Source organism: Pyrus communis, chromosome 4 (genome assembly GCF_963583255.1).
Source record: "Pyrus communis chromosome 4, drPyrComm1.1, whole genome shotgun sequence".
NCBI classification, from domain to species: Eukaryota; Viridiplantae; Streptophyta; class Magnoliopsida; order Rosales; family Rosaceae; genus Pyrus; species Pyrus communis.
Genome location: NC_084806.1, coordinates 29,622,142 through 29,648,950, shown reverse-complemented (window position 1 = coordinate 29,648,950; position 26,809 = coordinate 29,622,142). Strand labels below are relative to the sequence as shown.

Genomic DNA, 26,809 nt, shown 5'->3' with positions numbered 1-26,809 from the left:
AGCTACCCACTCGAGCAGTCTCCTCCTTCCCAGCAGGCAAATCAGTCTCAGAAGTAGGGGAAGTAGGCCTTGACGCCACTTTAGCAGCAGAGTCCACCTTATCACTCTTCATATTAGCAAGCCTTTCCAAAGGTGAACCAGACTTAGCTCCCAACGGATGCCTTGGCATTGGTTTTGGCACTTGGGGCACGACGGAGCCTCTACGTTGAGCAATCCTATCGGCAATCGAACTAGCCATCTTTGGCATGGCAGGCGTCATTGACTCAGATCTAGCAGCCTCATCTTTCGTCCCCTTGGAAGAAGTCAAGTCAATATAAGCCTGAGGGCAACCGGCGAACCCTCGCGAGTAGCAGAAGATGTCTTTCATTTTTTCTCAACCAACACCTCTTAAGCAGACAGGGAATATATTTTTTTTCCCACCTTCATTCGTAGCAAGCTCCACTACAGCGATTGGACCAGCCAACACCTCCGCCTTGATTCACTTTATCTCCTCTCTGGAGGGCAGCCCACATTTCACCCAGCAAAAATGACTAAGCAGCCAACTCAGCAAGGGAGCTCAACCCATGCTAGTTTTTCCCTCATTTTTTCTCTCAAACCAGTAGGCAGAAGGCTTGCATACCCAACATTCCAGCAGCCCATAAGGCCCACGACCTTCTCATTTCTCTCAGTCGCGGGCCTGGCCCGCTTCAGGTCCAAGAGCCCAAAGGACATAAGCCATGCGACTCGTCTAACAGTGCGCTCTAATGCCACAATTTGTGACCTCATCTGCATAGCTGCCATTGGCTTTAGCCAAGCTAAACAGCCAAAGTAATGGTCCCTGCCACAACACTCCTTAGTCTATACTGAGTTGACTCCTGGCCCTAGCCAGCCGACGTGCCGCACCACCCTGATAGCTGCCCCGCGATAGCACTATCCAAGAATAAGACAAGGAAAATTAAATTTTTCTTACCTCGATGAGGCACGTAGAAGACGAAGAAAGCAATGAAAGACGGTCCTTTGCACAGGCAAGTGTAAAAGATTGCTAGGGGAAGGTGAACAAATATCCTCTAGCTTTCTCTCTCTTGTAGGGTAGAATATATTTCTCTTTGAAATTGATTTAATAATCTACTTAAAGTAGACTTAAATAGACTTTAGAAGTAATTTATTTTCCTTCCCTAGAAAGATCTAATTTCAATTAAAGAGGGAATCTACGTAAGGTAGGAAACAATCCTATGTTTCCTAAAGAGAAGATCTCTACACCTGCTGCAATTTCCTGTGAGCAGCCCAACAGGTGTGGGGGCATTTGTGGAGGCAAAAATAATCAAGAAAAATATGAAGGTGACATGTGGACTTTTGGGTTAAAAAGACAAAATTACCCTTAAGGCACACCAGGACTCCCGCGCACATGCAACAGACAATAACGGCTCAATCGAGGTCAAAGGTGATCAAAATGGTATTCTTTTAAACCATCTCATCACTCCTCATCAAATCTTCACCCACAAGGTAACTCCTAATTATTCTTTTCAAATTGGGATTAATTACCTAAATTAATTATCTAAGTAATTGATTAATTGCCTAAAGTAATTGCAATATATTATTTCCATAATATCTTGCAATCAATCCCACAAAACCACCAAATGTGGCCGGTCCCAATTCTCCTAATAAAGCCGGCCACACCCCTATATATAGCCCCTCATTTCTCCCAAAAACCAAAGTCCAATTCTCTTCTAAAATTCTCCAAATTTCTCCAAACACTTTCTCTCTAAAATTCTAACTTTGGCATCGGATGTTCTTCGGCCAAAGCCCTCCCCCCCCCCCCCTCCCAAAAAAAAAATCATCGTGGGCGCATGAGGCTCTTGACCTTGACCTTAGGTGTTAATTGTTTTGCAGGTGCATTTTCGTCCAAGAAGAAGAAGGCGAAAATTTGCATCCACAATTTGGATATGAATCATGAGACCTTGGAGAGTTCCGTGGGTTTTGCCCGTGAGTTTTGCTGGAGAATCCCAGAGTGGAAGGGAGACAATGTGCTACAACTTAATCCCATATTGGGTTTGAGAGAAAGAAGGATTTGATGGGTGCCGTGTTCTCCTGCAAGAAAGGAGCAACATAGAAATCCAAAAGGGTTAATTGACAATGCTAATATATTTTATGAAATTCGTTGCTTCCTCTTCGAAGTTGTTGGAATGACAGCAACTGCCTTCCTTTCTACCTCTTTGCCTTGTATCTCTTGCTCTCTGCTTGCTTTTCTATTTTGTTTCTTCTCTGTGTGCCTGTCAAGTTTTCTTCCTTCCCCACCCCTTCTTTTGGATCACATCCTTTTATAGAGAGAAGGCATGGAGCAGTTGCTTTGCCATTTTCACAAAGTGGAGCGGTTTGAAAGAGCCACTACATTGCTCTAGTTGAAGACGTGGGACTATGAGATTGTTCTGGAAGCAAACCAATTCTTCAAGTTTCAGAACGTGATTTTATCCCACCATCTTTTATTCTCATTTATTTAATTGATTGCTAACAAGTATGGACCTTTAAAAGAGCTAGCTCAATCTTAGATTTAGGAATAAACTAGCAATTCAGCCAGTGCGATGGTTTTTGAAACCGTGTTTAACGTGCGGAATATATTAAAATTTATTTACATTTATATCCAAATCTATTTACATCCTTATGTTCAATAAGGTAAAAAAGATGTGTTTGTATAATGGATTTTGAGTTATATACTGAGCTCTATTGAGTCCTCTTGTCATCCAAGGATGTGAGTTCATTGGTGAAACCACATGGACCATTACCACAAATAAGTGCTAAAAGAAATAGCCTTATAATCAAGTAGTAAGTGGTTTAAGTCTATTCTAATATATAAATGTGAAGATAGATAGATTGATAGACATAAAAAAAGTAAGTTATGAAGATTGAGAGAGTAGAGAGGAACTGAAATAGAACTCAGCAAGAGTAGTAGTACTGCAGTCCTGTAGAGGATGCCCGGGTGCCCAGTTCTTGGTCTCTCCAACTTCAAACCTTGTCCCACATCAGAAACAATGAGATCATTGTCAACAGAAAGTCCAATACGAAAGTTGGACACAAACTACTCAAACTCAAGCGGCTATGACCAAAAGATGATAATTGCATGAAAAAGAAACAAAAAAAAAAAAAAAAAAAAACAACAACAACAACAACAACAAACAGCACTCCACATACAAATTAAATTGAAAACTGTATTGAAAATTCCCCTCCTTATTAACGAAAAAAAAAAAAACAACAACAAACAACACTCCACATACAATTTGAATTGAAAACTGTATTCAAAACTCCCCTCCTTATTTTAATCAAAAGAATGCACAAATCTGTCATCGCGCATGCACACCTTGAAGATCTTTTAGAAATACGCATTGCCCTCGCGCCTGCACATAATTAAAAAATTTAAATTAAGGCATAACTGCTTGGAAATACATGATGGGGTACATAATTGTCAAACATGTCGTGTGCTGACATTGCTTCAAATTCCAATTAGCCTACAAATACAGGATATATATACAGGAGTAATACACAAAATATGCAACAAAATATGATCTCTCGGAAGCACTCTGCAATCTCTCAAATCACCAACAGCAGTCATAACCTTATTATTTCCAAATACATGTGTGAAACAAACAAAACTGCCATCAAAACACAGCAAGGAACAGCGATGTTGTTATCGCATTATCATAAGGTAAACGTTGATCATGGGACAATCGGAAGGGGGACAACTGATGGCAAGTTATAGTTATCCACCCCTTCCGGGCCCAAAGATATTATAAGGAATTTCACCATGCTCATTCAATGGCCATAGAAAATTTTGGCCTGCTCATGTTGAAAAGAAAAAGAATGAATCACTGATTAGGAACATGGATGGATTCATAACTAATTAAATCTAAAGGCACCAAATTAAGCATCAATGCAACAATAACTTCTGGTTTCAAAAACTCATATTTTACATAAGAACATAAACCACATCTGTAATTACCTAAATTAGGAAATATTAATACAACTAATTCTAGAAAATCAAAGATACCATCCTGGTAACCCCAAAAAGAGAGCATAAATCATAGAAAACCCAAAATAATAATCTCATGAAACAACAGAAAAATAATGGGTGAAATCAAGTTTGCAACAGTATAACACGGGTCATTCACAAAAACACATGCATCATCAAAGTAGCAACATAGAATCTAAAAAAAGTTAACCAAATTTCAAACTAACTTACAAAACATTAATCAAAACCCAATCTTAATCAGATTTCAAACCAAAAAAGGGAAGGCACTATGACAGGATTAAAAGCACACCACAAAGTAGCACACAAATGTCCTATTGATTTTTCTTATTAACACTAAGATTTGTCAATTGTAGCATATGAAAATAAGGGTCTTTCCCGCAGAAGATTGTTTTATCTAACTACTTAAAATGTCACAAAAACTGGGTTGTTGTCCGTACTGACCAACCACCCAAAAATAATTATTAGACCAACTTACACTTATCTAAAGTCTACGAAATTTTATATGCAAATACTAGACACACAGAGCTAAACTCATAAAATTTTTGGGATTTTTGGAGTTGATTTGCTATTTAAATTAAATTGAACAAAAATAGGACAAAAAAAAATTTTAAGTAGTTCGCAAATTAAGAAAAACGAGTTAGGGGTATTGCTATCCACCACCAAATAATCATGCACACATGTTATGTTTCATTCAAATTCCTTTTATTTCCGGATGAAGATGCTCAAGTTGGCTCAATGTTAGAGCTCAACCTATTACTCTTTCTTATGTAGTATGTTAAAAGAATGACGTTTTCAACTTAACTTAGTCCCTAGCATGCAATCTAGAATGGCGTTTTCATAGATTTACCAAGTAGAAATCATTAAGAATGAAAAGAGTTTGAGTCATCACAAGGCATCGTAAGTACTAGCGTTGTCTTACTTGTCCTGTTCACATGTTAACCGCAATTAACAAGTACTACTCTAGAACATATGTAGGTCCTCGTTCGACAAGGGCAGGCACACACTTATTTATAGCATTAGAATCCTAGATATGCTTACTAAGTATGCATCCATAGAAAACACATAAAGAATTCATCAATGAGACAAGTAGTGAACCAATTTTCATCCATTCATAAAAGTAATTCAAAGGAAATGTCATAACAAACTTGCAATCGTATTCAGGGCTTTAAAACAGCCCCTAACTACTAAAAATTTAGTTACACATAATCCTTAAATAAAACCAAAAGAAAGACATGAGTTTGAGAAGATAAAACCGGAAGAAGAGAATGCCAAGAATTCCTCCTTCCTTTCCTTCCTTTTTTTTTTTCTATCTTTGTTTTCTCCTTTTTCTTCCCTCTTTGCCACTGCAACCTGCAACCTTTTTCTTCTTGCTTGCTGCCACAATTTTTTCTCCATAACTCACCCCCACTAACAGCCATTTAGTGATGACAATAAGTGAGAGGAAATGGTAAAACAATGGTAACTCTTTAGATAGCCTTTATGCCCATTACTCCCACTTAATTTTCCATTTCCTCTAATATTTGAATAGGTGTCAGCTGGCTTGTTCTTGGTTGCATCAGTTTTGTTTGCTAGTTTTATTGGATTTATTGCTTTCAATGCTTTCTTGTCAGTTACAAACTGCTCAGCCTCTTGGGAACCTTTTAGTGTTAAAACAGCCATAACTTCTTCCAGAAAAATGATATTAGCAATCCGTGAGATTCTCCAGAAAATAAACATTCATAGCTTTGCAAGCATATAAGGCTCATTCTCTAATTCATTTTGAGCTGTCCGCAACTTGCTTCCAAAGTCAGCTGACCTACACAAGCAGTTTTGATGAATTTGTTACTAAAAATCCCACTTGTGCTATTTTTCTTTTCTTTGCTTGACAAATCCTACAAAACACAAAAACAAAGTAAATAGCTCAAAAATATAAGGAACTGACTAAGAAAAGACAAGTGAATTTGATATAAAATATATATATAGTTATTAGCTTATCACACTACCATTGAATCAAGCTCCAGACAGTGCACCAATGGCAGCAAGCAAACCCACCACCATGTCCCCAGCAAGCTAAGAATTGAGATGCATAAGAAACTTCTCTCAAATAATTAAAAAACCTTTGAGCAAATTTCTCAGCTTTGGCCGGAGCGGGAACCGAAGCGTCGGACTCAGCTCGTTTCCTGCCGAAAACCAATCAAACCCATTAGCGAAAAACCCAAGAAATTAAGGTTTATGAAGGAGGTTGGGGAGAGGATGAGGATTATCACTTGAAGGAGGGGATGGAGTTGTAGAAAAGGTCGATCCAGGAGAGTTCAGTGGGCGTGGGCTTGCGGGGACTGTTGGAGAAGAATCTGTAGGGGATGGTGCAGGCTCTGTAGTTGGATTCGATTCGAAACCCAAACGCCAATTTCATCGGTTCCTCCACTGCAAGTTCTCACCTATGCTCTGCCATTGCCACTACGTTGCGGCGCTCTCTTTCAAGCTTTTCTTCTGCTCTTGTTCTAGTCCTTCACTGCCCACACAAAATCGATTCTCCGAATCAAATTTTGCCGCTTTTTGTCGTAGCCTACATCACGAAGAGAATCATAGATTAGCTAAGCTAAAAAACAAAACCCAAAAGCAAAGTGAAGAACACGCAGTTGAAGAAGAGAGATTAACGATGAGAGACGATTCGAGAAGAACTAAAAGCAAGAGCAACCTGGAGAGAAGTAGAGAGTGGCGACAGACAACGCGCAAACCAAATGCCAAAGCGACAAAAACCCAGTCACACCGATGATAGATGCATGGCCAACAAAGAAAGAAGCGAAAGACGAAAGAATGATTGAGGAAAAGGATCAAAAGCTAGGGGTTAACGATGAGTGGTGCGAAGATAGGCAAAATCGGAATTTTGTTGTACCAAGCAAACAACAAAACATGGAAGTGAGAAGAAACAAAGGGTATTTCCGTCATTTCACTGTTCACGATCAGTGAAAAACAGTGTTGGATAACCCCAGTTTTAGCATATGTATAATTTGGGTTGTTTTCCTTTTGTTTTTATTTTGACCCTCTTTAAAGCTCTTGTTTACTTTTTTTTTTTTTTTTTTTTTTTTTTTTGGTAAAGGTTGTTATTTATTTTCTTTGTGAAAATATATGGTGTGACGACCCGTCCCAAATTATAATATATTTTCTCCCCTAGTCTTTAAAGTGGTGATATTACCCTCGTTGGCTTAGTGACATGGATGTACATATGTAGTTTTAAATTATTTCCTCGCCATTGTAATTATATCATACTCGATGTTGCGAGCGCGTCGATGCGAGTTAGGGCTGAATTGAATTTGTAACGAAAAAGTTACGATTAATTGAATACGTAAATGGGTAAATCACGAACCAATTATATTAGCTCATATTACCTCTAAACCAATCAAATTTTGGGCTTTTATCTTTGTTTGGGCCAATTGGAACTCTATCTCTCTCACGAAAGCCCAAGCATATTATTTTCTAATTCTAGCCAATCACACACACACACACACACATACACGTATACTCTTTCCCTCCTTCTCGACTCTTCTCCTTTCTTCTTCCTTCTGCACCCGAGACACCCCACACATACAAACCACATCAAAATAGCACGTATTGAACCTACGAAGATTACCATCACATTCCTCACAAACTCATGAACCTAGCCATACCCTTAGGTTTCAGTTTTAGTGAGTTTTGACCGTCGACTCACGAGCTCCAATGAGGAGCCAAGTTGCTCTGATGCGATCCCAGCATGGTTTCAAGGTTTTAAGGCTTGGAAAGGTATCCATGCAACTTCCCTAACACTTTGTAGTAGTTTTGGAGTGAAGCAGACATCGATATAGGCGAGTTTGGAAAGTTACAGAATTGGCCAGATTTTCCAAGGAATTTTCCAACCGTTTTTCATAGGATTTTGAACTCCTAATAGGTACGAATATGTTCTACTCTTCAAGACCTTCAAATCCATATAAATCTCATGGATTTTGGTTGAGAAATGAAGTAGATATTAAGCTTTGAAAATTTTCCATAAACCGACGAACCAAACGGCGGGCAACAGAAACCGGCTTGGTCCATCGGAGAAAAAGAATATTTCGTCAAAGTTGACGGAATATTCTACGGCATCAGGTACTACTATTAGAATTTAATGGAATATTCTGCTATTTTAACTGAATATTCCTAATGCCATTAGAGTTTCTGTCCCGTGTGCCAGGCACATGCCTGCGTGTGCCCAGTGCGTGTGGCCGTGCCTTGGCCAACGCATGAGGGCGTGTCCAACATCCAAAAAAATTTCTTAAAATATGGGGGTGTTCATGTTGTCGAGTAGATCGTGCTGGTATATTCAAACACCCTATTTGAGCAACGTATGAGGAATTAATCTTAAGCTTTGTTTATGTGCTAATTAATTAACGTTAAAATAGTTGTATCGCATATAGGTGAGACGTACCCCGAGGACAAGCGAAGCTAGGGGGCTACGATCCTACTACTTATTAGTGAGTGGGCATTTGTTTTCTATATATGTATATATATATATATATATTTATTTATATACAGTTTTCAAAAACATTTTTATATGGAACTATACTTTGCTTGCCATGTCGTAAACAAGTAACATTTTAAATATTGCATTGTTACACTTGTGAATTGTATTGTGTGATGTTGCAGAGACTCAGGTAAGCTTCAGGTGAGTATTATGTGATTGAATGGGTTGTATTGCATTGGTATGCACACATTTATTTAGAGCTCATCATGGCTACCCCACGGTATTAGTGCTCCCACCCGGGGCTAGGGCCAGCCTGTCGTACAGACCACAATAGGTGGTTTCGACTCGTAGGTGACCCGCAAGTTATCACACCGCCTTCACATGATCGTAGCATTTGAGCGTACATATTTATTCCCAGCATGTCATACAGGTCACACTAGGTCACTCCAACTCGTGTGCTAGCCTAGATTGATGAGCTACAGGTCCAGTCATACAAGTCACGTTAGGTGACTCCGACTGGCATACTATTTTATATTGGTTTCACACCTGGCTTACATTTATTATTGCTGAGATATTATGACATGGCATACTTCATTTTTCGCTGCTCTTGTGCATTGGTTTTCATACCTATGTAGTAGTATTTTCTGGAAACTATACAGGTTTTACGGAGAGGGGTTATTATGTTCATAAATATAAATACGTTTTCAAACGCTTTGTTTTTGCCCACTCACCCTTCTGTTTTGCGCCCCTCCAAGTTCTAGGTAGTTATTCATCTTTGGTGGCTCACGAGGACTACTTGGCGGTTCAAATATTCTACTAAATAAAGTAGGGATCTTCTCCCTGTTTGTATAATTAGTACTTAGTTAGTTCGACTGCACTTTCGTTTCACTTATACTCTGATATGCATGTATCTTATACTTGATCACTTTCACACACTTACATATTATCTCTAGTTAAATAAGTTAGTTTTAGTTTTTTTTTTATTTGCCTTTTTCTTATTATTATCACTTCTGTTGCGCACTTGACTACATCACCCTCACATGACGGCCAGCATGTTTTGACTCCGATCGGGGTGTGTCATATGGTTCAACAACTACAATCCAAAAAAAATGAAGAATAACTTTTATCTTCCACTTTTATAAATAATGCTTATTTTCATTTCGAAAACAGTAGTTTTAACTTTAGTTGAACAAATTTTTTGAGTTTGTGTCATGTCATCTGAGTAAAATAATACAACCATCTATCATTTAGAACAAGCTAAATAATAATATAGCATCCAAAATAAATGAAGAAAAACTTTTATTTTTCAGTTTTATAAACAGTGCTTATTTAATTTCGAAAAGTTATTTGAATTTTATAAAATATGGGAGAGTTAAAAGGATGGACTCACAAGTCTCATCCAACTTTGACCAAAGAGAGTGAGAAAGAAAAAGATAAAAGAATAGGTGGAGAAAAAACGAAAGCTTTCCAAACCACATTTTTGCTTTATCAATGGTTAGGTTGCGCTCTTTCTTTTGCTCTCTGATGTCAGTATGTTATCAAATATTTACAAGGAATTAAAAGCAAAAGCAAAGCAAAGCAATGCAAGAGGAAGAGGGTGTGTTTCAAAGTGAACAGGATATATCTTATATAAATAGCAGATATACCATACTCTGTTAGAATTAAGATTACAATGATATGACAGCGGAAGGAAATTAAGAGACCTACATTCAAAACAATCCCTTCATTGCCAAAACTCTTCTTCTTTCATATTTCTTTTTCAGTTAGAGTGCAAAACTCTTCAGCGGGTAGAAGAGTTTCATTGTATTTTTCAAATTGAGGCCCAATGTATGTAGTGAGCCTCAAATATTGAGGCCCAATCTTTGTCATCAAGCACTGCTATTAACCACATGGTTGTGGATTCGATTCCTGCAGACAACACCAATGTTGATGCACAACATCAGATTGACTTTGGAACAACGTAAGTGTCTAGGTGTGATCTTCGCAAGGTTGCTTCTGTCAGCTAGTGTAGCTAATATGCCAAGAGATCAAGATATGGAAGCAAACAGAAGATGCACGTGGTTCACTCTAAATTGGATTAAGCAAAATAACAACATTATAGATTAATTGTAGAATAATGGTCTATTTTTACAGTTGAAGAGAGTCACACACTTTCTTCTGCAATCGATGTGGGACTCTAGAAGCTTTATTCTGATGTTGACACTTGTTGTATTGTTATTGGCCTCCTGGTTGGTGAGAAACTCTTGTGCTTTGGCTAAGGTGCCTTAAACGAATCCTTCAGTGGGTTCTAAAGGTATGAAGTTTGTTGGAGCAGATTTTGATCCGCCATGGAGTGAAACCTGCACAGGTCAAAGACAAAGAAACACAGTGGGTCCAAGCCCTGGGGAAGGTTGTCACGCCCCGATCCTGACATACATCTAGGATCGACACATGACGTCACCAAATACCCGTATCTCAACATACCCCACCTCCGGGATATGGCAAATCACAACTCGAGAATCAAATCGCATAGTAATTTTTCGTATACTTTATGGCTGCATCTAACCTCCTCGTTAGACTGCCTACGCAACCTTATTAGGGATCAAGTCATTCGTAGTTCTCATTCACTAATTTAGACATTTATTCTAGTGCGTTCTAATAGGAATACATAGCATCTGTAATCAATTATTAGAACTTGACATGCATGACATTACCAAGTTCAGAGCTACAAAACAAACCAACATGCCGTTCAAGATTCTCATTCTATCCATCATATAAATTCCATGTTTTTAGCACGATACTTCCATCCACAGTATGTAACATATCAAATAACCAACGAAGCACATATTATTCTCAAGCCACTTTGATCAACTAAAATAATCAGAATAATAACGACCATAACCAAGGTCATTCCGCAATCTCGTCAATCAATCAATTCATGAATCAAAGATACATGATCTTAGCATTTAATTATGTTAATCAATGAATGCAGTAACATATCATTTCACAAATTTAACCACAGAACTCTATATATTCACAAGGTCTATTGTGGGTAATTCTCATTCACTCGAATCTAGGGTTCTAGACTAACCTTATAGGAATGAGCAAGAGCAAGGATTCCGGATTACTCAACGGAATCGAATGACACAAGGTTCCAGAGCACTCAACGGAACCAAAATATCAAGCACTTTCTCATAATCTATCCAGACCTGTCATATGTAAAATCAGTGCCTACATCATGGAAATGGTGCACCGGCCAAACGGAACTTGGATAAGCTGCAGAGCTCAGGTGAGTGACAATAATACAAGTATGCGATAATCAATAAAAACAATGACCATCGATCACAGTTTATAAACCTCAAATATAAGTTCGTAATTATGAAAACATAGTCAAGTCTCTAACAACTTTGAGTCACCCAAACATCCAACAGCTTTCCCCATTCAAACCACCAAGATTCTCAAAAACCATCGTTCATATGTACATTAAAAACTAGGGCTAAAGGGACACAGTTAGGCCGAAGCCTACATAAGTAACCAAATAGGAAGTGGCCCCCCATAGCGGATTAACCAAGCAAAACCACCCCGGAGTAGCCATGTAGGTAGTGACCCCCCATCGCGGATTAACCCAGCAGAGTCACTCCCATGAATTTGTTAGGCAGTGATCACCCATCGCGGATTAACCAAGCACGATCCATAAATAATATGGTCCCCTATCGCGGATTAACCAAGCAGGACCACTAGTGACCCCCCCATTGCGGATTAACCAAGCAGAGTCACACCTACATAACTGTTAGGCAGTGATCACCCATCGCGGATTAACCAAGCATGATCACTCCTAAGTATACATGGCCATAAGGATCGCCCATCGCGGATTAACCAAGCACAATCCATAAATAATATGGTCCCCCATCGCGGATTATCCAAGCAGAACCATTCATGTACCCCTGCTACATGGTGCAGACTCGGTGTCACCTAATCCCATGACACTAGGGTAACGGTCCCCTACTAGCCCTTGCATTTCTCAACATTTCAAATGTATATTTATAACACAATTCATAAACCTTTCAATATGCACTTCAAATCACCTTTTCACAAATATTTCCAATCCATGAATCAAATCACATTTAATAAAAATAGATCGATGGCCAATTATAAAATCACATTTTAATAGAAAGCACATTTATAAAACCAAGTCATATCCACAAGATACTAATATAAGAAAATAGGGTAATAACCATTTCACATATAATAAAGTCACTCACCAAGACAAGTCCGCAAAGCCTCACTGAGTCTCTAGCAATACTAATTTTAGTAATTTAAATGGTTCAATACCTATTGACCAAAAGTCAACTTCCGATCAACGATGAGATCCACGTCCCTACGTAATTTGATCCAGAAGATCCGCACATCAGATTTTGGATCCGTAACCTCCTAAGGTCTGCATTATGCTCAAAGAACAACATACTTAAATCTCCACCAATTGTTAGAATTAGGTGGCGGTTAACAATTAATTTTACTAACGTAGGAATCCAATTCAGAAAGATATGTACATCAGATTCTCGATCCATCAGTTCTAACTATCCTTAAATATTACGTTCTATAATGCATTAAATTTTGGTGAAGATCCAACGGTCTGATTGTCGATTCAAATTTTGATCAAGTGATGTATCATAATGAAACTAAGTTCAAACAATCAAACCACTTCATACGAATATCAATTATGAATTCAGGCCCATTGGCCATGCGCCGCCGCACGCACCACCGCAGGTGGTGGACGGCAGCCTCGACTCGCCGGAAAATTCAAAAATTACCAAATTTTACAAGCAAGTATATCTCAGTGAGGGGAGCAATTTTCTTACCTGTGGGTATTCCTCGATTCATCGCCAAAACGAACTTCGACACCTCATCCAATGCTTGGGCCTTGCTTCAGGGTTAAGAGGAGTCTATTGGTAGTGATGATCGACGGTAATCATTGTCGGAATCACTGTAAAATGAGAAAACTCGCCGGAAAACCCTCGAAAATTTGTGGCTTCGACCTAGAAAGATGTAAAGGAAAAATGGAAATCTAACACTACAGGGTTGTAAGACTCATCAAGAGCTTTCCATGGACACCAAGATTATCAAAACGGAAGTCGGATGAAGAAGATATGGCTGGGTTAAAAATGATGGTTCGCGGGTGAAAAATGACCCATTTTTGGGTCTCTCCTTTCCCCTCCCTTCCCATTGGTCACTCTTCCCTTCCTTTTCTCTCCCACACACTCATCTTCTTCTCTCTCCCGCTACCACCTGGCAGGGACCAGTCCCTTTTTTTTTTCCTTCCTGATTCATTCTCCTTTTCTCTCCCATTTCCAATTGGTCCCTCACTCTCTTATCTTATTGGTCCCTTTCTCACAAGGTGGGAGTTCCAAAATAAATTTTAAAATCTATAATTTGGTAACAACTTAAAATGTCTGTAATTATACTATTAAAACCCGGACTCCCAAACGGCTTCCGCCTATGTGCTTGTGGTTTCGAGATCTATTCGAAAACGTTATTTGTGACCTCGAAAGGTCAACGAATCTTAAAGATTAATTATGAAAATTCAAACCCAATAACTATTCGATTTAATTCCCAAAATTTACGGAATTAAAATTAAGTAATAAAATTAACGTAAACGTGAAATACGAATTTAAATTACCAAATAAAAATGAATGGTGAAATTCCAGGGACGGGATTTCACAAAAGTGGTTCCCAACATGGAGTTTTGATGCCTAAGTTGTGGTAGTGAGGAGGATGTAAAGTGTATTTCTAGGGTGTTTAGAGCTTACCTGCAATGAAGGGCCATGGGGCCTATTTATAGGCCTTCCATGGAGTCGGTCTACATCACCGGTTATTCCCCTTCATTGCCGGGAATAAGGGTTCGACGAGAAGACCATTCTGATGTACAAACGCCACGTCGGAGAATGACTGTTTGTCTCTTCTCCACCGTGGGTGGGCGGAGCAGCAACGATAGACTGGGCTGTCTGACACTTCATGTGGCCAAGAGGGTACTACGCAGTCTAGCCTACGCCACCTAACACCTAGACAGTTGACAGAGTCCGTACTCCGGACTGTTCCTGTGAGAACCCATATTTTATATTGGTGAAAGCCTTATGTTTAAGTTATTATTTATTTTATTAGACTTGAAGCTAAGTTTTGGAATATTTTTCTTAGTTAAGCCCTAGAACCATGCTTATGCTTAGTCCTAAGTTTATAAGGTGGACGTGTGAAGCTTACCATGCGGCCTTATGTCTTATCCTTTTTAAGGTGCTTGTAAGCACCATGCTGGATTGGACGTGTAGCTCCACAATTCAAGTCTTGCATGCAGTTGACACATCTTATTGCCACCATTTAATCATTAGCTTAATCACCTAGTTAGGTGTCATCTCCTCATGTTATAATTCCATGCCAATTGACACGTGCCTTTATGAGTCACTAAGTTTTGGAGCCGCTCGGTACTATAAATAGGGACTTCATCTCTTTGTTTTAAGAATGTGAATTGGATTGGCAATAAGGTCTATGGTTGCATGCATGTTAATGAGAAAGGAACCATGAGAGTTTGACATGCAAAGTGTTAGTCCTAATATGTGTGTGTGGAGAGAGATCGAGTTACAAAGAGACAAGAAACAGAGTTTGGGTTAGTATGCTTGTTGTGTGGAGATTGTTAGTTGGGTTGTCTTGCCAAAGCTTGGATAATCGAGGTGAGTGGTTTATATAATGTGTTGCAAATATTCTTATTTTCTAATAAACGAAAACCATGAGATATCATGGGTTTTGAGCTATTTTTTAATCTCTCTATTTCAAGTCAAGCATGATGGATTTTGTGAAGTACTTTCAGAGTTGTTATATATATATATATATATATATATATATATATATCTGATCAGTGAATTGTTTGAGATGTTCATGGAGCATGAGAACTTTGGTGTTGCATTAATCCGAGGGATAAATGTAAAGTGCACACGGGAACATTAGGGCAGAATGGCCATTAGGGGTCACGTGGTGAGTTACAATTTATGAAGGATATAGTGGACATGTGAAGGGATGATGTGATATGAAATTACGTGATTAAAGCTTTGATATTATTATTGTATTTTCTAGAGTGTGTAAAATGGCATCGCTTGACTGACATGTTATATATTCTACTCATTGAGCAACGGTAGTTGTTGCTCACCCCTCACCTATTATTTTACAGTTATTTGGCAAGATAAGTGTTGGAAGAGCTGAGGTTGTGATTGAGGAGAAATTTCAAGATTTTAATTTATTACTTTTATACACCTTGTAAGGATTTTGGAGTTATTTTTAATAAGAGGAGTTCATTTTCCAACCCGTGGCAATTTCATTTTATTTATTTTTACTTTTATTCGCATTCCGAGCGCGGGGTCTTATTTTTCCACCGACCCCGAGTTCAGGACGTGACAATTCCAGTTGACTCTGAGAGTAAGTCGATTGTGTTCGTCCACACTGGGAACTACCTGATTGGATCAGTCCTCTAAGGGGGTCGGCCTTGCTCCCAATGGTGCGATTGTATGTGATATTCACTCCAGATAGGCGATAATCTAAGATCTTACAAAGTTGATCGATACTCAGTAGTTTGGAGATTAGTGAAGTCTGGTATAAACCACGAATATCTTGTAACAAAAGAAGAATTTTTTTTTTGTCATTTTTTTCATTTTTGTCCTTTTCATTAAATAAAGTTATTAGATTGCTTTTGGTTGAATTTTAAAGTTTTGAGGTTATTTTCATTAGTCTTTTTTTTAATAAATTATTAAGAGGTAATTATTATTATTAAAAATCTAAATATTATCCCTCAACAATAACTAAAAAATTATCTTAACATCTCACACATCTAACGCCATTAATTGCTCATGCTAATGGTATAATATTGAGTCCAAACACTACTAGCGAGTGCTAATAAAGTTGTGATATATGTCTTGAGTCGTAAAGATACACGTATCAAGGAATATCGTGTTTTATATTTTTAATTTGTAGTTTCGTTTGTGTATTTCTTGGTGTAAAGGATAGAAAGTGAGTACTATCAAAGAGAATCACTTGAAAAAAAAACAACTAATAATTGGGGAATCACTCACTCCAACAAGAAATTGAAAAAACGAAGCATGCTTTTTAATATTTGTCGTAAGATGCTCTACAAACCAACAAGCAAAGTACAAAAGACACGGAGCTAATTAAAGAAAAATATTAGAAAGATCATATTTTATATTATATTGGTGTACCATATGATGTGTAGTAAGTCAATTAATGGATTTATCTCATTGGATATTTATTGTATACATTAATTGTCAAATTATATGATATACAAATGTAGTGTAAAATAATAATCTCGTTAGCATTACTCATAATTAAAAGCTGATAAGGAAGCAAAATTTTCCTTGATTTCTCTTTGTATCGGATTTTCGTCGAAGACCAATGCAATTGCCCACGACTAAAGTATTTAAAAGACAAACGCCTTGACTTTGGTGCGGCGGTATCTTCTTTTTCCACAGCAAAGTGCACAAGTGCTTTGTGCCCTCAATCCCTTTACTCAATTTATTCATACCACGTTTTTGTACCATATTTTTATATCATTTTAGGTAGTATTTGATGTAGATAACCACATCATTTGAATTAATCAGATTTTTAGATTTAATTCATTATTTAATAAACTAATAATTAAAAATAATAATTAATTAAATGGTGATTGTGGTATATGAAGAGTCTTTCTCCATCATTCATTTTCTTCGTGACCTTGAGATGAGACTTAATTAGTGCAAGCTTTAACTCCACAATTTTTTTAGTTCTAATTATTTGATTAAGGTTGCGTTAGTTTCATGTACAACATGTTTCACGTAGGGCAAATGGAGTGGCTCGCAAGATCAGATTACCCAACATGGCCTTTGAAATCGTTGTTGCAGCTGTTGTGCCTTGATGTCAAGTTTGCCTTCTTGTCGGACGATAATTTTCTTGTATTTTATTAAAAGTATGGGGATCTCCTTTATATATATATATATATATATATATATATATATATATATATATATATTAATTTTGCTAGGGTTTCCCATATAATTTTACTTGGATAAGATTTTATCCGAGAACATTTTCTTTGCCAAATGTCTACGCTTTGATTAATTCAACAATGAAATGTCAATTTCTCAGGAAAAAAAACAAACAAACCACTAGAAAAATGTGAGAAAATCAAATAATTAAACAATTTTCAGTTTTATTGATTTTATGCTTAGATTATTCTTGATTCTTGAATGAGAGGTAAAACTAAAAGGATGGACATTTTCGGACTACAGTTCACGTTGAAAGGTGAACCCCAAACAATGTAGCCTTATAAATCCTCAATTTAGGTCCTTGATCATTAGATCACTTTTCCCCAAATAGTGTCAACTTTTTTAGCATAAATATTCTCCCTTGTGCTTTGCAATTTGCACCACCAAAATAACAAGCTAGCTAACCAGAGATCCATTACTCGACCAGCTGCAGAACCAACAATGATGATGAGCAATAAACCCTTGAAGAAGACAAGAACTTCTCTCCTCAGGAGGTCAGAATCAACTGCCCCCCAATCCCAATCCCAACCCCAATCCCAAACCCAATCCCAATCCCAACCCACAAAGCTGGATAATATTGTCCCCAGAAATAATAAGTCTCCTTTGCTCGAATTCCCCACATCTCCTGAACTGATATTTGGGGAAGAGATACTTCAGTTCGGTCATCCACAACACCCTCTGTCCCAAGTGATCCTGCCCGACCTCTTCACCTGCGCCGGCTGCAAGGAGTACGGCGCCGGCAAGAGGTTCATTTGCCAACAATGTGATTTTCAGCTCCATGATTTTTGTGCCTTGGCTCCTCCAGCTCTAAAGAACCATCCCTTTCACTTCCAACACCAACTTGTTTTCTATTCTAAAGCAGGTAATTCATTCATAACTTACGTCACTCTCATAATCAATTGTCATGCATATGTACATATCAGACGTCGTTATTTCATGTACGTACACTAATTTAAATACAGCTTATCTTGAAACAATTCCAAACTAGCTAGCTAGTGGCTACTCGTACCAAACTGTTGGTTACTAATTAGATGCTTACATTCTAATACATACACATGTGTATTTCCTTTTATGCGATACCACGCTGAATGTTTTTTTCATTTAGTTAAAGGAGGAATTGCACAATCCAAGTGCGATGTTTGTCACAAGCCAAGCAAAGGTTATGCTTTCAGATGCAGCGCATGCAGCTTCCAGATGCATCCTTGCTGTGCGATGTTGTCTTCAGAAATAAACCTGCAGACTCACCCACATACCCTAAGGCTTTTACCAGCAGCAGCAAGTGGTGGTAGTGGCGGAGATTCTTCTGGTAGCAGTTTTGTTTGTGCGGAGTGCAGGAGGAAGAGGTCGGGCAGGGTTTACCACTGCAAGGTGTGTGATTACCATATTCATGCAGTTTGCGCCAAGAACATGATAAATGGGCTGCAAGAAAACGGCCTCAAGGGGCGAGAAAAGCCGAGTGTGTTGGGGACTGCTGCTCGCCTCGCATCTCAAGTCGTCATTGAATTCATCGGCGGCCTCATTGAGGGGCTTGGGGAAAGTGTTGCCGAAGTATTCGTTCAGAATATTGCCCGATCAGGAAGACCCAATGCCCCTAATTGATCGATGAAGCTCTCCACTTTGGACTGTATATTTATGAATTACCAAATAGAATATGACAGGTTCATCGTACGGTGTCAGTCATGTATTATTTACTTATTCATTTCACTGTCTTTCCCGATCCTATTCGGCTACATAATATAACGGTCTTGTATGATAATGGGTGGTTGACACGTGGTGTGGACTAAAAAGACCAAGTCAAGTTGCCTAGAGTAATTTTCTACTCCCTGTTCCTAAGTTTGACTTATTTCTCCTCATAATTTAGACAAATATCGTATGAAATATTCCCTCGGCCGAATAGAAATAGTGCAAGATTAATACATGATAATTTATAATAAGTCTTTTTCAGACAACGTGATCTCTCGTACTGACATAACTCCTTAACTTAGTCTCTAACAATAAAAATCGATAGAAGTTGTCTCGAATTTGTTAATCATAAATATTTTTTATCATTCGTTTCGGTTTTCATTTGCTATTTAGTTTGATGATGTGGCACATAAGTGATCCCTTCAATCTAATAATGTGTCGCTGTGTAGATTAATAAAACAAAATTATTATTTGAAAATAGTTTAGGTCTTCAAAATAACTAAATTTTTTCTTAGTGAAGAGAACTTAATAAGGAAAAACAACTTAAAAAAGGTGAGCGGTCGCTGACATCTAGGTTACTTGGGAGATGGTTGCAACTTGCGTCGGCTGGATGAGAGGACCTATTTTTTTAATTCTTTAAAAACTATTTTTTTATGGTTATCCACATGGCAACACATGATTGAGTTGATGGTATCACTCATATGCCTTATCATCATACTAACATAAAATCTAACGACAAGACAAATGATTTATGATGAACATACATAGTGACCACTTTTATCAATTTTCATTTTCAAGGACCAACAAAAAGTTATAACAATTTTAGATATTATTTTGGCTAAAAAAATCTTTATAAATACACGTCTTGTTGATGTTGTGACATGTTCAACAGAAATACTATAGTACTCCAACGGTCCAAGACCGAAAGGGACGAGGTCGAAGGCGTAATAGACATCTTTACCGTTTGTCAAATAATATCAATCTCTGAAATTTACACCCGAAAGAAACATTTAAAAAAAATCTAGAAAGCAAGAAATACGCTTAAATAAACTATAATCAAATACGATGAAACTGTCCTTCCCCTGATTGATCCTCCGCCCTTCAACTCTACAGTGAGAAACTTGGGTAGAGCAGGCTTATATCTCCATACTAGAAAAGAAGACCCACATATATTTTTATCCACCTACACTTCTTCCTTCTATTTGGGTCTCCGATATTTTTCCTTCATCCCCCTTTCCATGGATACTTATACGATCTTACAATCTGCCCGTCGCCAACGTTTCATCTTATCCAACATTATAATAGGTTGCCCCGCCAAAAAGGAAAAAAAAGAAAAAAAAACACATTATATTAGGTTCTGTCTCAAGGGCAGAAGAGTTTCTACGTTTAAAGGGGGAGAGAGACAAAAAATTCACCCATTTCGCAACACAAACGAGCATAACAACCCAAGACCCTGCACATGCCTCGGATTAGTTGGAGATAAACATCCAGCATCTGAATCACCAAATACCTGAGCCTGATTCAGAATTCTCTTGCTTATGAGGTCCGCCATCACACCCCTGCGCTTCCTCTTGAATGCCGCTAAGCAGAAAACTTCTCTTTTCCATCGTGACCATAAAGCTAATCTGGATGGTCAACGTCAACCCAAAGTTTGTTTCTCTTTTCTTAATCAGTACTTATCCCATAAAAGATTAAATTGTGCCAAACTCCAAATTCTCCCACTTGAAAGGAGCAACTAAGCCGATGTCTGGGGAGCCCCTCAAGAACAAGCACACACACACACAAACAGCAGCTATGGCAAGCATAGAATGAATTAAGGGGCGCTGAAGCAAGCCTTGTGCACCTGGAACTCTCCTACTGTATTTGGTTGCCGCAATTGCACACTTGGTACATGATCTACTACCTTGTCTGGATCGCGTATTTGTCCTATGCTCCAGCTCCATACTCATCTGAGGTTGATCTCTCTCATTTCCAATTGTGACAGTAACCTGACTATTTCTTCTGTCAGCAAGCTTACGAGCCACCAAGTTGTTATAAGAGTAGTTATTCCTCATCAAAGCATAAGCATACGGAGATTGCCCACTAGCATCCAAAACGGAGTTCCAGCAGTTCAGGCCAATCTAAAGGGAAAGAGTAAAACAAAAGATCAAAAGAAAAATCAAAATCTATGTCCGCATATTTGTAAGACTGGTAGTAAGTTTTATACCATCCATTAGAAAAGCACACAATCAAAATCTATGAGTTGGATTCAAGCGCGATGTGCAAACTCCAAAAAAATTTATAGACAAGCAAGCCAACAGTTATTTTTACCTCCTGCGGGTCATTTGTCAAAGCATCAATCATGTCATCCGTACTTGACATACAAGCAGCCAAATGAAGAGGTGTCATGCTGCCAGGTCCAGCAAGATTAGGTGGAAAGATGTATCTCTTGTCAATGTCACTATTAACTATAGAATAATTAATGAGCAAGTCAACCATCTTCCTGCATCTCCTTTTTACTGCCCGGTTCAGAAGCTGCATGTCTGACAGCATAACTGACCCTCCCGACAGCGTATCACTGTCAAAGTTTCTTTCAAATAGTATGTCTAGAAGTGTTTTAACCAAAGCACAACAGTCTTTCTCGACACTGAATGTGAGTAAAAATTTGAAACGGCTGAGTGCATAATGAGGCTCTTGAAGCATGGAACATATCCTTTTTCTTTGGAAGAGCCATCCTAGCTCATTCAAAAAGTGAAGGGCTTCCTCCCTTGATGTCGGCCGCCCATAATCATGACTTTCATCTTCTGATATTACATCACATACTTTTGACTCAGCATCAAACACTGACTCAAGGACTTTCAATTCTCTGCAGATTGTCGCATCAGCTATTATCACTGGAAAACTGTTGCCCCTAAAACCATTTTCCACCTGTTCATATTAGCAAAGGTCAGTACAACAGAAACTTTTCTACATCAATTTCTGAAACAAACCAATTATTCCTTAAAGTTTTACCTCTATGAAACAGCGACCAAGAACACCAGGAGATGCATCATGAATTTGAAAACTACCCAAGTTTATCTCATCAAACATCATTCCATGATATGCTGAACCAGTAGCTTCCTTTGACGTGTAACCCCCCATATACGTGCAATGAATCCTGCATGACCGGAAACTTTAGAAACAGAGACGAGGAATTCACAAAATAATCTTCACACAAAAGAAAATTGTACTAACCTGGTGCCAAGGGTATTCAAATTTCTACCCCTTAACAGAAGAGAAGTTTCTTGCCCACCCACAACAGCCAAAGGGGCCACAGAGATCAACTCTGGAGAACTACATGATCTCCAAGCTTTGCATGTACGAATTTTTTCTGAAAAATTATGCCACGCAAACATAACTCAAGAGAAAATTACAAGGCAGCATGCCAATGACACACAAGTCATACTTAGAAGCTGCTGCAGAAAAACTTGTTGAAGAAGTGTTACTATCGCATAAGAGCTACTAGAAAAAAAAGTAGAAATCACAATTCAAGAGCTCCATAAACATAACAGTTGAAATGCTATGGAATTAAAGAATTATCAAAATACAGAAAAAGTTGATTATGAACAAAAGAATTCTTTTGGCCTAAATAAAATGAGAATGAAAAACAAAAGTAAAAGAAACAAAAGTGGAAGCACACTGGTAAAAATTAGAAACAGACAGTAAGTTGCTTTTTAAAACAAAAGCACAAGCACCTTATTAAAAATCAAGCACAAAGGGGGTTGACGTATCAGTAACCAAAAGCCACCGCTACTAATCAGTACTTACCATCTTTGTGTGATGCTAATTGCCTGCCAGTATTAACTAAAAACCTCCCACTTCTCCAAAAATCAGAATCTGAACTTTGAACCAAAGAACTGGCATGCTGAACCAGGTTTTCTTCAAGCTGAAAAATATACACGCGCCGTACAAGTGGTCAGCCAAAGTACAATAAAAAGATTGCCGATTAGAACTAAAAAAGATCACTCACTTGCTCCCAGGAAGCAGGTGGCATTGATACATAAACTGATAGAACGACACAACCAGGCCTTATGTAACTCTCCATTTCAGATGGACTGTTGGAAAGCCAATTGTATATCTAGAAGAACAGAGCAACAAACTTTGTAAGAAGCCCCCCTCCCTCCAAAAAAAAATAAAAAATAAAAAAAAATAAAAAAAAATAAAAAAGAAAGAAAGCTGTACAAACTACAATGTTGTCTTGACAATTCATACAACAGGAGTGATTAAAAAGAACCATAAACTCCTAACCTGTGTGCGCAATGTCCCTGGCAAATGACTTGGATCTTTATCAAATAGCTTAAATAATATCCTTCCTGTGCGATCCTGTCCGAGAACAAAACAATCAATTCAATCCCTCAATAAATGTAGACCAATATCCAACAAAAGTGTACAGACATGAAATAAGCAAAACGTAGTAAGTCAACAGTACCTGCGCATCAGAGTTCAAACTAGAAGGTGAATGGTCCGAGCCAGAAGAAGTATAGCCAGGTTGGTTAGGGAAACTTTGAATGGAGGTAGCTTCAGCTCCCCTATTTGACCCTCTAAAAAGATCAAAAGGCATGTTACTACGACAAGTCCTGCTAGAGTCGGGGTTTGCGCTGACCTCTTTGCTTACCAACAACTTCTCAGACTTAACAGTTTCTGCCAAACTCTTCATCGGAAACAGTGTATGCACAACAGGAGGGGAAGATGAAGGTGACCTATCCTCAGTGGGATTACTACTGTCAGAAGAGAAATACTTTCTAGAAGAAGCCAGTTTTGGCAGGCTGTCATTCTCAGGTGAGGAGCTAAATAGCTGTAAGGGTAAATTAACTCGAGTTTCTTGAACCTGGCAGTCAGAATCTTCCATGGGAGACTGGTAACTTGTACTACTTCTCTCTCCCCCAGCTGAATGAATCTCTTGTGGAGGTATCTTGTGCAAATTGGGACCAGCTGCCTGGTCAGAGCAGGTCAACTTAGTTTTCTCACTGTCACTGCTCTGGCTGCACTTCTGAGATAACATTGCCAGAGCTTCTGGAGCAGATGTTGCTAGAGTAGCTGATAGTACAGTAAGCAAGTCCATGGTTGCTGTAGATGCTCTTCCATTCAATTTGTTTTGCAGATCTAAAGAAAGCAGTTCAGAAGCTTTCCTAGTCAAACTTCCAAGATTCGGCAACTTGGCAGCAAGGTCTGCTGGCAAAGGTAACGAATTTATCCTACTAAGAATCTGAAGGAGCTGCTCTCTGTCCAATACCGATGAGCCATTGATATTTCTGACATCATTTTTCCCTACAAATTTTAATGCATACATTTAGTAACTGATCACAGGAAATCTAAGATCAATGAACTCAAGACTAGTCTTCTTACCTTGTGGACAGGCTATATCAGCTACCAAGTTGACAATATCTATATTTCCAATGCTTTTGTTATCGCCACCTCCTGGGAGAGTGAGCCGTGAAGTAACATCCTCTGCTTGGGTTTTCCTTCTTCTCCGGTTATGCCCCGCTAGTCTCCGTCTACAACTCCTCTTCCCCTCATCGAACTCTGAAAGGAGGTGAAACCTGCAACAGCAAAAAAAGATTTTGATACGATTTTAGAGCAAGAAAAATCACTAAAACAAAGGGAGATAAATGAAGATGAGAAACCAAAAAACTAATATTCCATTAATCCAAATGACCTGCTGCACTGCTGGCAGAATCTCTGCATCTGCTTGCCAACAAGGGATTTGGTGGATTTGCTGTGAATCTCACAGACTTTATGTCGGCGGTGGTAGTCCTTGGCATTGGACAGATCTTCCTTGCAGTTATCAACTTGGCACATAGGGTAGCTCCCATTCCCATTCCCCGGAGATCCAGACCGGACCCTTTTATTGGGCCTGGGCACGGGCTCCTCCACAGAGGTGAAGCCACCAGCGAGATTCAGCTGAAGGCTCTCATCATGTTCATCTTCCGCCGTGTTCTTCACAGGCCCGGTAGCTTCCTCTTTGTTCCTCTGCTCTGTTGTGAAAGTAGTACCAAGTTGCTGCATCTCGGAGTCCAGAGGCTTGGCAACAAATCTCACAGCGTCCCAGTCCCAAACGTTTGGATTCCAGTTGTTGCCGGGGTTTGTGACGCGCAGCTGCTGCAAGTGAGGGTCTTGATAATTGGGGCCCGGGTAAGGGTGATCGCGCTTCCTCCCCATGGCCGGCGAATCGCAAAACCGGCCCGAAAGCGTCTGGTGAAAGTAAATTGGAGCAGCAACCTGGCCGCCGGCGTTTTCCATCCCAGATTCAAGACAAACCCAAACACACAAAAAATCTACGCAAGCACAAAAATTGGACAAAGTCAATTATTTACTGCTTTACAACAAATCAATCCAAACTCCAAAAAAAGAAAAAAAAAATGCAAAAAGCATGAACCTTGATTCAAGAAGAACAAATCATTTCTAGTCATGTAATAGTTTTATAGTTTATTTTAATTTTGTTTTGCGCATTTTGTTGAAAAAAAAAGAGGTACGAGGGTCGCCTAATAAAAAGCAAAAAGATTGCTCGACACAAAACCGGAATAAATTTAGTAAAATGAATTGCGTACCTTCACAGAAATCTAGAATCCATCCACATCCACATCCCCTTTACCCAAAACTCTTCCCTTTTTTTCCGGGGACCCAAACCGGAGTAAACTCCGACGTCCGATCTGAATACTTCAGACTCCCGTCGTCGATGGTCAGAGACAAATCTCACATGTCATCGACTTGACTGACATCAACAGCGAAGAAGGTCTTCTCTCGTAAATCCCACACGAAATCACAAGAGCGTCTTCGTCGGCGTCTGCTTCCAATAACAAAACCGAATCTGAAACCAAACCGTTATCAACAATTCTGAAACAACGTTCGTAGATCTAACTGATGAAAACAAACCCTCTCTTCTCTTTATCTCTCTTTGACTTTTCTTTTTCTTTTTCTCTCTCTAGACTCCCGAGTCCCAAACTTTTTTTTTTTTCCCTTCTTCCTCTTGTGTCCTCAGCAGCTTAAGCTTGCAACGACAACGTCTTTCTTTTTTCTTTTTGGATAAATTAGGCTACCACCCTTTTTCTTTTTTTTTTCCTGAAACTTTATTCCTTTTTCATTTTATTCAATCCCTTAACTAATCTTCATATTATTATTTAAATATTAAGATTATTTACATGTTATCAAATGTCAATTTTTTTTTTTTAATAGAAGTACGTACAAAATCGATAATAAGGTGCAAACAATGGGTCTCAATAAAAGCTTTGTTGGGACTTTCAACTTGAACAAAGGGAAAAAATGTGTCCAGCACCAAACTTAACTGCTAATACTATCCTCCAATAATAAATCAGAAATTACTTCCTCGAACCAAGAAATTGGATGATCGAGAACTAAATCTTGCTAGGCGGTGAGCCACCTTATTCGTATCTCTTCGATCAAACGAAACCTTCCATTGCTTGAAACTTTGAAGGATCTACCGTGTATCAGCAAACAGATGTCCATAAAGGCCGCGATGCGATGTTCCTTCATTCTAGATTGCAGATATCACCAAAAGAGCATCACCATCCACCTACACCTGTTCAGTTGACCATTGTCATGTAAACACAGGTGTTGCATGCGTAGCAACAACCTCGGCGT

General features: G+C 38.6%; 2 protein-coding genes across 2 annotated transcripts; one reads left to right on the top strand and one right to left on the bottom strand.

The window, feature by feature from the left end:
• The first annotated feature begins 17,905 nt into the window (after positions 1–17,905).
• On the top strand, positions 17,906–19,249 carry LOC137730603 (protein VACUOLELESS GAMETOPHYTES-like). The gene is made up of 2 exons (XM_068469589.1): positions 17,906–18,371; positions 18,615–19,249. Exons 1-2 carry the CDS (start codon positions 17,951–17,953, stop codon positions 19,106–19,108), a joined length of 915 nt encoding a protein of 304 aa, XP_068325690.1. The 5' UTR covers positions 17,906–17,950; the 3' UTR covers positions 19,109–19,249.
• An 882-nt stretch (positions 19,250–20,131) lies between these two features.
• On the bottom strand, positions 20,132–26,180 carry LOC137730984 (squamosa promoter-binding-like protein 14). Its single transcript, XM_068470015.1, has 11 exons — positions 25,759–26,180; positions 24,867–25,485; positions 24,557–24,750; positions 23,640–24,478; positions 23,459–23,533; positions 23,181–23,288; positions 22,979–23,096; positions 22,406–22,541; positions 22,184–22,328; positions 21,503–22,099; positions 20,132–21,312 (listed from the first exon to the last, which is right to left on the bottom strand). The coding sequence occupies exons 2-11, from the start codon at positions 25,448–25,450 to the stop codon at positions 20,884–20,886; spliced, it is 3,225 nt and encodes a 1,074-aa protein (XP_068326116.1). The 5' UTR covers positions 25,451–25,485; positions 25,759–26,180; the 3' UTR covers positions 20,132–20,883.
• Positions 26,181–26,809: the final 629 nt, after the last annotated feature.